Source organism: Nelusetta ayraudi, unplaced genomic scaffold (genome assembly GCF_046127955.1).
Source record: "Nelusetta ayraudi isolate G7.1 ecotype Tasmania unplaced genomic scaffold, CSIRO-AGI_Nayr_v1 ptg000084l, whole genome shotgun sequence".
NCBI lineage: Eukaryota > Metazoa > Chordata > Actinopteri > Tetraodontiformes > Monacanthidae > Nelusetta > Nelusetta ayraudi.
Window position 1 is genome coordinate 8,002,501 of NW_027466134.1, and position 17,954 is coordinate 8,020,454.

The window sequence follows — 17,954 nt, forward strand, 5'->3', positions numbered from 1 at the left end:
GCAGGCAGGCAGGCAGGCAGGCTGATCTTCACCGCCACAGCGCTGTCTCTCAATCCTGGTCCCATCACAACTCGTCAGCCTCCCCGTTAAGAGCAGCGCTCACGCAAAAAAAACAAAAACCAGCAGAGTCAAGCAGGTCCCGCCCCCTTCCTTCCTCCCTTTCCCCCCCCCCCCACCCCCCTCTCCCCATAGTTCCAGTAAGCAGGCGTGTAAATAATTTCACTCATAGTCCGTAATGGAAGACAGCTGGACTGATTGTGTGTGTTTTCCATTGTGTTTCACCGTCCAAAACACACTGGAGCCGCAGAAAGTAAGAGAGAGGGAGAGAGGGAGAGGGAGAGTGACTTCATTGAAGAAAGTGAGAGTAGTGGTGGAAAAAAAAAAAAGAAACATTATCCTTGGAGAGTTTGGAAAGCTTACATTTCTTAGATGAGATTCCTTTTGCGTGGTTTTAATTTTGACCTCGTGCATCGTGCAGAGAAAGACCTCCTGCAGGCTTCCTGTAGGTGGCGACGCGCACATTCCGAGGCGCTTTCGGCCGGGCTTGCCGGGCTCACCTTGACCCCGCCTCTTTCCCTCAAAATTACCGCTTTCACCAACCTTGGAGCGGTGCTCTGGAAAACAGAGGCTCCCTCCAGAAGATGACAGCAGGCCCTTCACGTTGCCTCAGCAGCTCTTTGGGTTGACTTCCCAAACACCCACACTCTGAAATTCTCATTTTTCCTCTGATTTATTTTTTGGAATCGGATCTCAAACGAGTGAAAGAAGTCGTTGTTATTCTTGAAGAGCTCCTTTCAGAGGCTGTTGGCGGAGATGACAAATTTCTGCTCGGTTGTATTTCTTTTCTTATTTTTTTTTTTTTTGCTGTTTTTAAAGGTGTTTCCATCACAGAGAGACAATATGATTGCTCTTATGGTATTTGCACTCCTCTATCCATGGAGTGTGTATTCTCTCAGTGATGAGTAATCTTTTAAACACACATCTCGTTTATTGCGCCCTCTGTTTGCTAACTGTTCACTCAAGAGGCCCCCGCCGCCGTTCTTTGTGTACGCACACAAAGCAGCGCCGCGCTTGACAGCCGTTCCTCTTCATCTGCTCCATCTCCTTCTTCTTTTTCTCACTGTCTTCCTGACGATAAAAGAACCTCCGGAGGAATGCGCTCCCCTCCAGCCAGTGTGAAAGCGCCGGCTGCCTTGGCCTTTCTCACCTCTGTGGCTCCTTCGCACGGAGCTCAGAGGCCGAGCGACACGCACAAAGGGCCGCCATTGTTTCAGCCTCGGCTTTCTGTCTGTTTCTGACGGCAACCTGCTGCTCCGTGGAGGAGCTTATTTTCATTTTGTCTTTATTATTTTTTTTTGGTCAAATATGGCCAGATCACAGAGATCTTTCATGTCGGCTACTTGGCCGCTTGGGGACCCTCCCCTGACTCCCTTCGACTCCCCTTGTCTTCCCCTGACGTGCCTGATTAAATGTTTCCTTGGTTCTCTTGAATTTATTTCACACATCCGTCAGGCAAAGAGCCCACTGAAAGTGTTTGGAAAAAAGGGGGTGGGTCACTCAGTCAAAAACAAACTTGACATTGGAGTTTGGCTCCGCCCACTTTGTTGTACACCTTTTAGAGCCTTTGAGGTTTGTTTCTTCTTCTTCTTCTTCTTCTTAATGCAGTGCTAAAAGTCCGAAATACAGAGCTCAGCACCATGGATGTTATCAGCACTGGGAATCTGAGATCGGAACTCCGTCCCAGCGCTCCCCACTTGCTTTTCAACCAAAGTGTAAATGTAGATGAAGCGGCTGCTCTTCAGCGCCACCTCCCTCTCCCCACCCCCACTCCCACCTCTTCCACACTCCTCTCCCCTCTCGCCGCTGTCAGACTGCAGACGCCAAAGTTTTTGCGTCTGTGATGAACGAGTGAGTTGGCCTCGAGGCGGCAGGACAGACGTTTGTCTCCATTGTGCCTCCAATGCAGAAACAACACGAACTCGCTGACGGATGCTTTTCACTCATTATCGTATCGGAACATGTCGGCTTCCAAACATTCCCACATCACTGCCACACTGTAAATACCTCGCAGTGGGACCTCCTGCACACTTCGGCACTCCTTCAGTTTTTTTGAGGGGGACTAAAACTCAAAATGTGTTCTCATTTTGAAGCCGCGCTGCTCCTCCTCCTCCTCCTTTTCATTCATTTCTCTCATTTTTTTTTTTTGGTCTCAAACCAACTCTCGTTTCGTCACGTATGCGCTGCCGACAACTCATTGCTTTTTTTTTCCTTCTTCCTTAACATGATGTCTCCAGACAGAACATGTCAGCGGCCGTCAGTCGAGAGGTTCGGCGGCAGCGCCGGGCCAGCGAGGTCTTTGGTCGTGGGCACACATGGCGGCTCTCTCCCAGCCGTCTCACCTTACACACAGTGGCTCCTGTGTTCCTGTGGGAACGAGCCGCGTCCTTCATCTCTCTGATTTATGTCCGGACCAGAGAGAGAAAAAAAGCGTGCCCACTGCTTCCACGGCCTCTGTTTGGATGTGGCTTCACAGCTTCGAGTTGGTCAAACACCCCCTGCCACCTCTCCCTACCCCCCCCTCCTCCTTGAGGTCACGGTGATGTTTTGCATCATCACAGGCACCCGTGTAATCTGTCAGCGGTGTTTCATAACAACATAGTCAGCGTAAATGTTTTTCTTTCGGTATAAAAGTATAATCGGCTATACGCAGCCTTTAGTGTACATGCAGGTTTCAATGTCTGGGAATTCAAATTCAATTTTGCCAGTCGAGACTTTTTGTGCGCTCGTCAAGCTCTTTCTTCATTCTCACGCGGACTGTCGTCCTCCGCCGGTGGTCTTTGGACGCATCTACTTGTTTTCCAGTCAACATCATGTTGACAGGACTTGGAATTCGTGCTTGAACTACTTGTGAGGCGGGTGCTCCCGGGGTGTTTGCGAAGTGAACCCCCCTCCCCGCCCCATGCATTATCCATCATCCTTGGGAAAGCGTTGTCATTTCTCCCTGGAATGAAGGATTTCATTCAAATAACGGCCAATTCCTCTCTGTGTTCAACAATAGACTGTTTTAACGGCCACTTCCGTCATTTCTGTGATCGTGGGAGGCTTGTGGTGGGGGGTGGGGGTGGGGGTGGGGGAGAATCCAGTGGCCACAGATGAAGGATTCAGTATTTCACAGCCTTAATAAGATTTGTTGCAGCCACAAAACTTCCTCCCTCAACTTTGTAAACCTTTTGTTTGAAATGACCCCCCCCATGTCAACTTCCCACATAGAAGACCTACATAGGCAGCATTGTGTGTCTTTAATTCTCTAGTGAAGCAGGAAAAGGAACATAATGCTTTTTTAAAAAAAATTTTTTTTTAGGATGTTTAGATCAGTCGATCAGTTTCTCTCAACTTTTCCTATTTTTTTTTTTTTTGTATTTCTGTGCATTTATTATGTCTTTTCCAGTCCTGAGGAGTGCAGCATAATTTATTGTCGGAACACCTGTTAACTTGCTTAAGTGCCAGAAAGGGAAAAAAAAGAAGCTGCGGCGCTGCATGTGCTCCACATTTCCCTCAAAGATAAACTATAATCCGCCAGGACTCATTTTAGCTGCTTTTTCAATTACGTGCCAGCAGACAAGATTAAGGCGGACGACCCTCCTATAAAGTGTGTTTAGCTAATATTGGGTTACAGAGGCGTTTGCAGGATATATCTGACTATAGATTTCACACTTTGATGGAGCACTTTATGACTTCCTTAATGGAGGTGAGGCTCACTCCTCCCTTCGTCCTGTTACACCCCCCCACCCACTCCCTGCCCTCCCCCTTGTCCTCCTCCTCCTCCTCCTCCTCCTCCGTGTGCCCCCAGAGATAAATCCTGTTTCATAGGCAGGGCCCCGGCCAACGTGAACTCGCGCTACCCTTGCGAGAGGCTCCGCTCACTTCCTGTGCTAGTGACTGCAGGTTCAGGAGCGAGTAGTGTAAACCTCGCCGAGCTAGCGATTCCCTCGACCAAAAAGCCCCTTAGGAAAACAAAAGCCGGCAGAATATTACGTTCCCGCTACGCTGGCGTGCGTGCGTGCTCCGCGGTTCATGGGAATCGTGCCCTGCAGGAAAACACCAAGGCGACCAGAGGATTCGTCTAATCCTGGAGCCCATATGGGAACTGTGCTATCTTAGGTAGAGTCCAGATATACTTAAAGTGAGAGGCCCCTCGGTGCTCCCTCGCATTCAATGTAATTAAACTGGTCTTATTTTTTCCCCTTTTCGTTTTTCCTGTGCATTATTACACATTTGAAATGCAATAACACACACACACACACACACGCACGCAGGGAAGCTCTGACTGTGTTTATTAAAGCTGGTGTTGACATAAGTTAGGTAATCCTCACTGCCTCGGCTTCTCTGGTATCTGCAGAAACCCAATCAGGCTGCACGCTAAAGGACACTGGGAACTCGACATGCGAGGATGTGCGCACACAAACAGTCGCACACATGCACGCACGCACGCACACACGCATACACAAGGGGAGGGAAGGTTCTGTTTGTTTATCTTCGGAAATGGCTTTGTGGGAATATCAGATTTGTCCCTAACTGGCACACAGTCTGACATCACTTCCTGTATGTACCCTTGGCTCTTGGCTCCGTACCACGGCGTGGACAAGCAACAAAGTGAATTCTTTTTGGAAACAAGAGTGTTTATCTCTTGGGAGATAATAGAGGTTCTATTGGTGGATGCCGCTAGCAGGAAAAGGTCCTTCAGCCTTCGGTTCAGAAAAGCCTGAATTTGAAGAAACATACATTTCAGCCAGAGTCCAGAGTTTCAGGCCACAGAAAAATGTCACGGGTTATATAAAAGTGGAGTTTTTGCTCATTTGAAGGGTTCCACTGCACTTCCAACACGTGTGTCCGTCCATCATTTCACATTCATCTGGCCTGGTTATCTTGCTAAACATCTGGATTGCACATGAAAAGCTCCCTTGTGACAATGACACTAAATGCTTGTCTATGATAACATGAAAATATGAACATTCAGTTCAGTAAATTGTCATAGACTATTAAGACCCATTTTAGTTTGGGCGAAGGGGCAAAAGACATTCAAACCAATGAATATGATCAAAAAGAGAGATTTTCGTTTATAAAATGATGCTTTGACTTGTAAGACCAGAATTAGATTCTAAGATTTGTAGAATATAAAGTGACTAAATTGAAGTGAAAATGGGTCATCGCTCAGGTAACGCTAACAATACAATAATCAGTATTGCACATTGGGACCGCAGCATAAACTCAGAGCCCACCTTTCCACTTTTTATTCATTGCTGTCTCTGAAGTCAGTTAAATCATGCTCCTGATTGCCGTCACAGCTGGAGTGGAGGATTCAGCCGGAGCACCGTGGCTCGCCCAGAGTCTAGCCGGCTCTGGCAGGACTTGTTTTTCAGCCATATTGAACAACAGTCCCACTCATTCGTCCGCTGTGGGCGCTTGGCCTGGGCTGGCTGCAAGTCGAGTCACTGGTAGTATCTGGACAGGACGCAGTCTGTGCTCCACCGCTGATGGAGGGAACAGGAGCAGAGGGGCTAGGCAAGGTGACAGAGGATGAGTGGATCTTTTCCTCTGTAATAGTCTCTTTTTCTTTAAGCTAATGATGACAACATATATGTTTTTGGCTGTTATATATTGCGAGCACCAATTGGTAAACAACAACTAAACATAGACAGCAATATTTATGAAATAATATATCAGGTTGGTTTCCCTTTTCTCCCATCAGCCTCAGTTTGCCTGCTGTGGTCTGGTCATGGCCTCCACTGTCAGACTGCCCACTTCCTAGTGTGAGGAAAGTGTCTTTTTAACCTTGGTAAACAAGTGCTTCGGTCCACCGAGTATTTGTAATGCTAGTGACCGCCCCCCTCCCCCTTCAGGGGTTTGAATTACTCAATACATTTGCAGCATCATTTGACATTTTATTGTGCGCCAACCTAAACCTCCACAAAGTACTGAAAAGGTCTTATCTAAGATCTTCTATGAGCCAAAATACGCCAGGAGATTTTGCCAAATTTCTATCATTCTCTTAAGAAAACTGACTTGGTGTTTATCTGACCATTTATTAGATCCAGTAAAGAAAGGTTTGGAAAACCAATGACCTATTTCTACCCCACCTCCAGCCCCCTGGACAATTAAAAAAAAAACCTTAAACCATCGCCCTGACATGCATTGTAATCTTTTGGCAGTCTCCCAGAAAGAACTACATTTCTCTTTGTTTGTCTGGCAGTTGTTTGTTATTCTCCGTGCGCGAGGGGGGAAAAAGTGAGTCGGAATGCCCCCTCGACGTGTTTGTGGGAGTGAAGCCTGATGACACGGCTGGAGAGGGAATAGGCCCATCGGCCCTCTGGGAGGAAAAGGGAGGGAGGAGGTATTTTCTTTTTTTTTTTTTAAAGAGCCATGGGCCACAGGTTTTTGCCATTAGCAATGAGACCTTGTCATTTCTGTTAATGACGTACGATCCCGTTAGGAGTTTTGAAATGCGTCTTTCCTTTTTTTTTTTTTTTTTTTTTTTAAATGCGGGGATAATTCACCACTAACCAACCGACCGACCAATCAACAAACCGACCAATCCAAAGCGCAGTTTGAGAGACATCTGTCGAGCTCTTTGGATTTTATCTCATGAGATGAGCGGCCAGTGTTCACAGTAAAGCCTTTGTGAACCCCTCCACTCCAAACCCCCCCCCCACCCAACCAGCGTAAGCAAGAACACCATACGTGGTTCTTGGCTGCGACGGCGCTCCGACATATGCTTTTGGGATAGTGAAGCAACGAGAAAACAACAGATACGTGTTGGGGGGGGGGAAGGGAAAAAAAACCCTCCCACCCCGACTGCACCCCCGCCGCTTAGACACTGTTTTCAGAGCGAGTCGGGGGTGAGGGTGTGACAGTGTTTTCGAGACGTTAACCGTTTCCAAATGCTCCGCCTGATTGCCGTCGGCCTTCGTGGCGTGCAGGGCGGGATGCGTTTGAAATAGGAGCGTGGCTCCGGGCTGGCACCGAGCTGCGGGGTGCGACGCAGGGTCTGACCCCGTCCACGCAGGACAAACCCGCCTCTAATGGAAAAGGCCTGTTTGGCACCTTGTTTTGCCGCCACGACAAGGTCACAACGCGCTGCACGTGAAACGTCCAAGTGAAGTTGACAGAGGTGGATCGTTAACTGCATTGAGCCTCTTGAGAATTAGATTGGATTAGATAGATAGATTGGATTGAACTTTATTGATCCCAAATTGGGAAACTACACTGTTGCAGCTGTCAAAAGAACAATATAAAAAGTGAAAGTAGAAGAATAAAAATAAACTATACAGTGATTACAGTTAACAGTGGTTAAACTATACAGTAGTTTCAAGATATACAATAAAATATAAAAAAAATGCAATGGATCTATGTACAACAAACACCAGGGGCAGATGTGCAAAAGACAGTCAAAGATGTTTTTAGTTAGTTGACATTCCACAACGCATGCATAAAGTGTTGGCTCAACCAACAACAGCAAGAGCAAAGAAATGCTTTGGCACTGTGTTAATATGTATCATCACTGCAACCTTAACATGCCCAGAACATGCCTATTGCTTATTGCTTATGTTTCCTGTGCAGCCCTACTATTGGGGAAAAAAAAAAAAAAAAAAGCCTTCACCTCTCCTCGACTCAACCACCATTCTGTCATGTTAGAAATAAATGATCTTTTGTTCAGTTGCTCATTTTTTATAAACCGCTTCAATGGAAAACATTCATCAGGGAGACAAAGAGGACGTTGTTGCACTTAAGTTCCCATAAAAAGAAAAATCCCTTTTTTTCATTTCACAAGGGTGAATCACAATTCAAGACAAGACAAGAACTGCGGCAGGGCGCGGAAGAAAACCCGGCGTTGCCGTTTGATAAAGAAGGGAAATTCTGAAAGCCCTGCCGGCTGACAGTTCTGAGCTCCACTTGACATTGTCCTCTCCATTGTTCTTATCACATCCTCTTTTTTTTTCTCTCTCTCTCTCTCTCTCTCTCTGCAGGTCCACTCTTCCGCAGCCCGTGTGAGCTGCTGCCCGTCGGGTCGGGACACCCGGTCCAGGCCTCGCTGAAGAGCTTCACCGCGCTGTCGGGCTGCGCCAGCAGGGGGACCAGCAGCCTCCCGCAGGAGGTCCACGTCATCAACCTGAGGGCGCACGCTGGCGATCGACTGCGCAGCACCCCGGCAGGAGTAAGTCGAAAAAAAAAAAAAAAAACCAGAAAGAAAAACCACCTTCGCTGCCAGCGAACACAACACAAGCAGAGCACGGAGTTAGCGGTGGTGGCTAGCGGTTTATCCACACGATTCAACGGCTCTACTTCGCAAATAGCCTTCAAACTAAAGTTGCTTGATGTTACAAAACACATTCACAGTCCTCAAGCATGTTTTCAAATATCGTCGTGGCCGACTATTCTCTCGTCGTCCACCGGCCGAGTCGAGCCCGTCTCACTCCCGTTGGCCACCGCGTCGGTGTTCCATCGCATCCGAATTAGGCTGAACAAACCTCCAACATTTTCTCTGTTCGTTCCACTCTGACCGTTGTAGTCCTTGGTGCTTCGGTAGTCGCTCAGCATTTTAATTTTTTTTTTATTTCTGCGGACACTGTTTCGCTGTACATCGACGGCCACCGGCTGCGAAACCAGGAAGGCTTTTCATTGTGTGTCGCTCCGTCCGTCCAGCTCTCTATGAGCTTTTTCTTCGGCCACCTAGAACAGAAACGTCTGTAGTTCTACGTTCGCCCATGGTACAGTTTCATAATCTTTTCAGTTTTTAATACGTGAAACTGTAAAAATCCACACGCGGGGCATTTAAAAAAATGGCGGTTTTGGTCTTTCGTGAGAGACTGCCTTTGGCTTTCGTCAAAACTCTTACCCAATCAGTGCCCTGCACGTTGCTACGTCACCCATACGGTGTCAGCTCTGCTCGCTTCGAACCCCAAGGAGGCGGGTACCAAAATCGTAACCCCTGGGACCGTACTGGGGCTCGTGGAAATGCCTGAATACCGACCCGTACCGTACCGAGATGTTACCTAGGGCGCCTGTGGGTAAACGCCCTTTGCTGATTTCTTTGCACTGAACACTGAGGCAAAGCTACATTTCGGGCAGGACGGTGTAAAGGGCGCAGCGCAGTGAAACCCGTCTTGCTCGCCGCCACTTACAGACCCGATGAGAAGCACTTACTGCAACTATAACAAGGAAACAAAACAACGATTGTCAAGGCGTTCAAAGTCCCTCCGCTGTGCTTTTCGCAAACTTTGCTTGTTGACTCTCTGAAGACCTCTTTGTCTCGCTCATTCAAATATTTGGCACTTCTCATTTCCTCCCGAGGAATCCTGGCCTCTAAAGCCGTGGCGCTGCTGAGGTGTCACACAGTGTGTGTCGTGACGAGGCCCCCCGAGCGTTGCCATAGTTTTCAGATTAATCACCAGCCCGTTAAAATACTGTGTGTGTGTGTGTGTGTGTGTGTGTGTGTGGGGAGATCTTAACCTGTCCCCTCACAGCTCGCGCAGTGTTGACGGCAGCAGGCACAGACTTGCTGCTGCACTTTTGTCAAACATACAGAAACGGATTGTTGGCGGTGAAGACGCAGCGCCGCATTACATAAGTCGCAATCTGTTCCATATTTTCTGGGGTGTGCAAAGATTTTTTTGTGTGTGTGTGTGTGTGTGTATGTTTTTTCTCCTTTAAACGAAGATTTGTCAGACTTATTTTTTTGACTACAACACTGATATAAGAGGAGACGACACCGGAGGTGAGTCTTCTCTCCGTATGTTAGTTTAATTTGTCAGGCAGGTTGTCTAGACGGTGTAACCCAGCTCATGTACAGCAACCTTTCGCTGTGTATTAAACGGTGGCGTGGATGCTCATTCTACGCTCACGTCTTGGCTGGAAATAGTCAGTCGCTTTCTGGGATGCCACAAACCCCACTCGGCGTGACCGGCTGTATATAATGTCATTGCCTCCTCCGCTAGCTGATATTTTCACTTTGACTCTAATGACAGATTCATTCTGGCTCTAAAAAGCCGGCTGTTCCCTGAGTCATGCTGTCAGTCACCTCGTCTCGTCATCTGCACCTTGATTGTGTTTCCACCTCATTCGGCGGAGCAGAGCGGCGCTGTCGGGCGCCTTGGCCTCGTCGATGCCTCACTTTGAGGGCCCTGCTGCAACTCACACTCACACTCTCGTGCCAGGTGATAATCCTGCTTGAGAATAAGATTTACGTCGCGAAGTGAAGGCAGTAATTGGCCACATTTGGGCAAGGATGCTCCTACCTGCAGGGCCTTGATGAGGAGCAGCTCTGCTCCTGATTAGTCCTCCTTGAATCACCTCATCAATTTTGCAGGCTGGCCTGGATGCATTTTTGGATTTTTTATTTTTGACGGAGCAAAGATGCCAAAAATGTGAGAAAATTGGCTTTTCGCTCGACATGCGGCTACATTGACAGCACAGTTTGGTTTTATAGCGAAAGAGACAAAAAAAAAAAATCATGTAAAAATTCATGAAGAGAAATATTTTCCTTTCATTTCAGACTCTTATGCATGTGGCTTGTTGGACGTGGAGGCTTGCAGAGGGATTTCTCTCTCAGTAATGGGTCCTTCTTCCCCTCTGCTTGCTTTGGCAGCTCTTTCCTCTGCTTATTTTCCGAGTCGGGGCTGAGGTGGCTGCTCAGTGTTGCAGTTATGTAGATTTTCTCTGTGCTCTCCTCCTTTTCCTCCTCCTCCTCCTCCTCCTCACCTCTGCTAACTCTGGAGGAAGTGGCGTCCGTGCTGCTGGACGGGGCCGTGTTTGGATGTTTTTGCACGATGTCCTGCAGCACAAGAGGCGTCTGTGCTGGATGTGCTTTTATTTTTTTTATTTCTTCTCGCTTGACCGTGTTGCCCTGACTGTCTGGAGACCACGGCGGGCCCCAGTGAGTCCTTAGCAACTGCAACACCACTAGCGCGTCCAGGATTGAATCTGCTGATGCACACGCTGCGTGCGTGTGTGCGTGCGTGCACGTGTGTGGACAAAGGGGATCATATGGTCGATTTCAGACCCTTTTAAACACACACAGGCTGACACACATCCTGCAGCTGCGATGTGTGAGGGCCTGCTCAGCGTCTCCCTCACTTGTGAAAGTCGCAGCTCGCAGTTTGTCCGCATTTTCAGCAGAGACGCGAGGGCGGCAATGAATCGCTTCCTGCCTGCTCCGGTGAACCCATTCTGCACGGGTATTAACTCGGGGCCGTGAACCGTCCTGCACAGAAAGAAATGCACAGCTGGACCCGAGTCAGAATGCACGCGTTGGCTCCGGGCCAACCTCCACACACCAGAAGTGGAGGCACTAAGTGCAACAGAACACCTTGGCGGCGGGCGCAACGGCCGGGCCGCCGTCTGCCTGCGCGCACGCATTCGCGGGGGGGGGCAGTCGGCGTGCAATAATAACACAGCACAAGAAAGGAGGAAACATGCGTATTTTTCTTTCAAGTAGCCGATGGCTAAAAATATCCAGAGTGATATTTTTGGTTTGCGTTCCGCCGAGGGTGAAACCATTTTGCCGAGGGGTAAAACTCTTTGAGCGGTCGTAGCGTTTTAGTAAAACAAGTCCAGAATGGAGAGCAGCGCTTTCTTGGGCACCCATATTAACTGTGAAAGTCTACATTCACAAAGAAAAAAAGGGTTGAATGTGACTCGGATGCAACCATTTTCCTTGTGAGGCTTGACCTGCTGTATCAACTGAAACAAGGACCCTATGATACCTGAACTGTGGACATGACTTCAAAAGCAGCCTGTAAAAAAAACAAAAACAAAGTCACCGTCGAGCACAGATGCTCACAGAAAACGGGTTTGTTGTTGTATTTGCTGTCTCCTCACACTCCAGTGGTTCTGATCCAAGACGGCCAGACATTGGAGGCAGCGTCCTTATGTGGTTGCCCGTAGTTTTTTTCACGTCCGCCCCTTCTGTTTCCGCCCGGAACGATTCTAAACATTCCCTAGCTCTCGGCGAATTCCATCGGATTGTATGAAAAAGATCAAATCTTCTCGAACAAATGAGTGAATGAATCTCGGTTTACTTTCAGAATAGACCGGCTCACGTTTCGCCCCGGTGCTCGAACCCTCGCGGGATTTCAAAGCCAAATACGTGCGTGTTGACCCAGAGGTGTCGGTGTTTTGCCACCAAAGCTCTACCGAAAACAATGACCTCATCCTCAAGTGTTCCTTTCTGTCGGAGCTGCTCTGGTCCAGCCGTGTAGCTATCGCGCTGGGATATTTTTCCACGTGTTCCGTCTGCCACTCACTCGAGGTGGCCTCTTGCACCTTGCTAACAAGGAAGCCTGGCGGCGCACACGTGCTCGGTGGACAGCTCTGGTTCCAGACTTACTCCGACACAACAAAAGAGAGACGCGTGTCCTAAAAAGGGCTGGTGGGGTGGGGGAGGGCGGGGCCTGTCTGGGCATATGTTGGGCGATAGCGTAAAAAGGTAAACACGAAAGGGGGGCCTCTGGAATCCAGAGTCGCCCATCTTCCTCTAATCAGCTCACCAAAGGCACAACATCAAACGCAGCCACTGGCCCTGAATCAGGGTGAGGCGGAGCAGATGATTGTTTTATCAGCTGGAATTTCCAGATATCTTCGACTGCCTGAGTGGCTCGCAAGAGACGCTTACCAGGCGCTGGCGCTCTGCAGGAGCGCCGTCCTGGGACGTGCAGCTCAGACAAAAATACAAACCCTGCGCTGTCTGGATGGACATTTAAATAGTATTTTGATTGCATCTGAGTCTGTTCGGGAAGCGGCGGCGGCGGCGGCGGGACCGCATTTCAAGCTGGCGTTAACTTTGGAGGCACTTCGCCTGAGATTAACGTTTAAATAAAAAAGCCAACGCAGTAGATGGAGGTTGAACAACCTCCAGGGTTGTAAAATGAAATCTCTGTCTGTTGTTGTTGTTGTTGTTGGGATCCTGACAAGAGGACTTTCATCCCACTGCTATTGAAGAAGCAGGGCCACGGCGGCGAAATGGGAAGCGATGTCCGAGGCATTTTGACGCACGACTCTGAGGCTCCGTCTTGAGCGCTCGCAGTTTGAATTTGGCTCAGATAGACGGGCAGCGCAGCGCCATTCGGAAACTCGAAACTCTCAAATCTGTTCACGACATAATGGAAGAGGACACAGCAGGTTGCTGTGGCTGGGTTTGCTGCTCAGGTCAGTTCAGTGAAGGGTTTTTTATTTTTTTTAAAATAAATAAATAAATAAATACATACATTTAGTACGACACAGTGCACTCGAGTCTTTGGGGGGAAAAAAAACGGTTTGAAATGTGAACTTATCCCAGTTAAATCTCAGCCCTGCCTCCTGACCCCCGTGGCCCGTGTCTGAAAACTGTGTATTTGGCTTCAACAAACTCTCCCATATCACTGAGAGATGACTATCCGCAGGTCTCGTGTCTCACCGACGTCTCTCACAGGCAGTGAAGGCGTCGCTGCCTCTTCGGCCTGATTACCATCACGGTTCAGGAGCAGGGCTCCAGGTATTGCGTCCCTTATCTCGCTCCCATCTGTGGGTGGCGCCGATAACAGTGGTCCGCCCCCCCCCCCGCCCGGCCCTGGCCCCGGCCCGGCTCTCCTCTGTGCACCCTCGCTGATCCAGAAAGAACCAAGATTCAGACAGACAAGACAAAATGCACACACGCATCAGATAGCAGCCTTGTGATTGGTCGCAGCCGCCGTGCGTCTGCTCCCCCTCCCTGGAGCCGCCGTGACTCCTCGCTTCTCCGCCAGCCGTGCCGTTGTTTTTCAACTTTTGCAGTGTTCCAGGTTGCGCCGCGCGCTCCGCTGCAGGATAACGATCTCTTTCAGTCCCCATTACCGATTCCAGCACTGAAGCAAAAAAAAAAAAAAAAAAAAATCCCGAGCCGCCACCGCCGCCGCCGTTGTTGTTGTTCCGACCCTGTGTGCCTCGTCTCTGCTTCATGTCGTAGAGTTTGATTGTCGTTTCCTGGGAGGGAGAGTGTGTTCTCAGATAAATCCAGGCTAATTAAAGGATGTTTTGGGTTGTTTTTGTTGTTTTTTTACTCTCTGGGATCAGCGAGAATGGCCGGGCTCCTAATTAGCTCCGTCAGTCGAGGAAACTGGAAACTGCCAGGACACGGAGCCTCTCTGACGCTGAGCTCTGACTGCAAAAATGTTTACCAAAGCGCCCCTGACTGGCGTGATTCGTTTCGCTTTTAAAAGGTGGGCTTGCAAGCGGACGCGCCGGGGAAAACGAGTCAAACGAGTCAGTCGGCCGGCGCAGCCAACGCCGCAGGCATCGATGGCTTTCCAATCCAACCGCGTTGCATCCCTGCGCTCCATCATCAGCCACTTGGCCCCTTCACTTGTTTTGCTGAAGACGATTAAAAAGACATTTCCATTGTTTACACGCGCTTCCAAATCCGACGGCGGGCTCCCTGCTCGGCCGACTACAGCTGTCGTCCCTTGTGTGGGCTGTAATTTCAGTAACTCGATAGGTCTTCCTACACGGCTGCCCAACCCCCCCCCCCACGACTCACGGTAATGGACACTGGACCCCTCCCCCTGACCTCACTCCCACCACCTCCACCATCCAAATGATGCCTGTGCCAGCGTCCCCATGATAATCAATCAGGCCTGGCCTCCTGCCTCCACAGGGTGTAGACTGAAGGTAGGAGCACCAGGCACATGTCGGTGCCACCCGATCCCACCAGGGCCGGCCGTGGGCGAGGTCCTGGTGGGGGTCCTGGAGTTTCTTCATCCCTTCTCTCACCGGTCTGCCCGAGTGTGACGATGTTGTGCCGTTCCAGAAGAATCTGACAACACCAACAGCAGCAGCAGCAGCAGCAGATGCTGCGCGTTCCCGATCTTCTCTTAAAATCGTGGCACCCAAACACTCTTTCCGCGCTGATATAACTCGGCCATTATCGCTGTTTACGTGCAAAATCGCAGCTAACGACGTCTGTTTCCTATTTTTTTCCCCCCCGTCTGAATCACCAATGCTTGGCATTCCTTTGCAGTGCTGCTGAAGTGTTCAGGTGAGTCACGTCTCCTGGAAAAGGTCTCTGTCTGGGTTCTTCTGGGTCGTTGACAACAACTCCCTCATTCTTCTCTGGTCTCAGTCCTCCGTCTCCTCTTCAAGCCAACGTCTCAGAATCCAAACAGGTGATGATGATGGGTCTCTCGCTTGTTGTAGCTGCCCGTTGGGAAGAGATGCACATGTTTTTTTCTCAATTTAAAAAAAACGAAAAAACATCATCGACGTAGAATTTAATATTCAAAGGAAGGAAAAACAGAGCATCTCCCCCCGTCTGTTCCAAGTCTGTAACTGTTCGGTAATTTCTTTCCTCAGAGGGACTTTTTAATGATGGCAGCCGTGCAGTTTACCATTGCCGCCGGTGACCAAACACTGGTCGCTGTGGAGGACTGATCATTAGGCTTTGATGCCTCGTGTTAGCGCTGCCTGTGTCTCATTAAGTGCTTTCACGCAGCATCGCCACGATGGGTCTTTGAACGCTGAGCCTCGGCCTGAAGATGAAAATCGGACTTTATTGACTCCAACAGGTAGCCTGTGAGAGTCTGAGGCCTGGCGTGCACTCAGCTGGCCGCGCTGTCAGAGATATAGAGCAGTGTTTCTCCCTGACAGTTACAGATGCACCGATACCACTTGCTTTACAGAGCGAGTAGAGTGTGAGTACTTGCATTTCAGTGCTCACCAATGCCGAGTACCTCCAGGCTATTCCACAACCGTGTTGTGGAATCGAGTGCAAGTGGAGCACTCATACCCCATTATTGGTACCGATACCCGATACTGATATCGGTATCAAATCTGTCTTGCATTAAGCTGCAGCTTTCAGTTTGTGTCTCACCTGGCCGAAAACAACTCACATCAAGGAGCTTTCAGGACTTGCAAGATCTCAAACCGATACCCGATACTGATATCAGTATCAAATCTGTCTTGCATTGAGCTACAGCTTTCAGTTTGTGTCTCACCTGGCCGAAAACTCACTCATAGGAGCTCTCAGGACTTGCAACATACCCGATACTTCTGTGCAAATGTGGTTGTCCTGCATTGTTGAAGCTCCACTGACGGAACCTTTTGTTCTCATAAAGATAAATAACGCCACTTAAAACGCTGGAGGACCTGCGACTGCACCGTTATAGACTACGACGACTTGGTGCTCATAGAACATAGTGTTTATCCTTGGATAAACTTGGCACCTCGGCGGTCTGATTAAACAGAATCTTTTCCACAGCGCAAACACAATGTTGGTTCGGAGGGGGTAGAGAGAGAGAGAGCGAGAGAGAGAGAGAGAACGAAACGAGCTCCGGGGGTAAATAGTAAACACGCAGACACGTGAAAGATTTACCAGAAAAGGCTGAAACCACGGCGCTGTCTTCCTCCTCACTGACTGCAACTATTAGGAATTCGACCGGCCGGAGGTTGCCAAGCAATCATTTTACTTCTTAGCGCTTGCTGAGATGATCGTGTTTAGACTTTGTGGAGAAACAGGCTTTTAAAAAGCGTAAACTTTTATGTTCCCCCACATAAGGACATAAATGTGAGCATAGCCAGGAGAAACTGTTTAACCCCGTTGGGGTTTTATTTTTTTTTTTCTAAATGCCAAATCCTGCTAAAACACCCAGCGGCCTGGACTAATATGGCTGCATGAGAACAGTGTACGCTGCCTCACACCGGCTGACATAATAAGTGCAGAGATTTCTTTTTTGCCTCGACCCAAGAACTCGGTAAAGGCTCAAATTTAAAACGTGGGCCGCTCCAAACATTAACCATAGTGAGAGTGATTACGCTTTACATTCTTTTTGTCGTTTGAACCCCTTCTGGTTCTGCCGTAACAACAAATGCGTTGTTCCATTATTAGCATCGGAACAAAAGTCTGCGTTTGTTGAGAAAATGGAGGCCGGACTGATTTTTTTTTTGCGTGCGCTGCGACTGATTAAGTAACCTAAGAGGTGTTTAATGTGGATCCTTGTGGTATAAATTAGCGGTTTTCAGACTCTCGCTGTTGACACACACAGGACGGGGCTAATGTGATTAGTCTGAAAATACAGCGGGGGAGAGATGGACCACCGTACTTGTCCGGTATAGTTTCCCAGAGAACGACGGCTGGTGTTTGAAATGTGTTCAGCTATTAGGTACTGCACAAAGTTCACATGACCAGTGTTTTCAGCAGTAAAAATAACAAAATGCCCATCCCTTGTTTCTTAAGCATGGTCCCCTTTTCAAAAAAAAAAATGTCTTTGTTGGAAAATCAACTCTTTGTGATGTCACAAAGGGTTGATTTTCCAACAAAGACAGTTTTCTTCTGCCAGGTTAATGAGCACTCCCCGTGACAGATGTTGCCTCTGCCCTCTTCACCCACCATTTTTTTATTTTTTACTTCTCCTTCCAAACGTACGGACACTCCGAAATAGCAGCGGTTTCAGCTGGAGGCTATAAACAGAGGGCTAAATATACTGTTGTTGTCTTTTTTAAAAGTGCACATAACGCGGGGCCTTGTCCGTACAGCAGCAGGTGATCTCAAAGTGGCCTAAATGTGTCCGGGATGATTTTTCACTCAGCTCAGACTCACCCCAGCGGCCTCCTCGGTCCAGAGACGTCAACCACTTAAACCAAGAAAACAACAGTTTTGAGTCCCAAAACATCCAGTTTGTTTTCCCCGTCTCGCTACCAGACTGTGAAAATCTATTTTAATGGCAGTCTGAGGACCAAAGGAACGCACGCTTGCAGAGATGCTAACAGAGACCTGCTTGCTTTTCTTTTTTTTTTTTTCTTTTTTTCTCTCTCTCCCTGTTAACAAAGACTCCACTGTGTGAAAGTTCAGAGCCCGCTGAGGTTACGTATCAGAGCGAAGCAAGTGCTTTTTAGGGGAGAACACAGCGCGGCGCCTTTGTGGGTTTATCGGCAGAGCGAGTACATAAACAGGC

At 48.7% G+C, this 17,954-nt stretch overlaps 1 protein-coding gene across 1 annotated transcript in view; it reads left to right on the forward strand.

Moving 5' to 3' along the window:
• The window catches only part of tgfbr3 (transforming growth factor, beta receptor III), a 57,208-nt gene that overhangs the window by 9,082 nt on the left and 30,172 nt on the right, over positions 1–17,954 (forward strand). Inside the window, exon 3 of the mRNA XM_076045112.1 lies at positions 8,025–8,212. Coding sequence (XP_075901227.1) covers positions 8,025–8,212 — 188 coding nt within the window. The remainder of the gene's footprint in view (positions 1–8,024; positions 8,213–17,954) is intronic.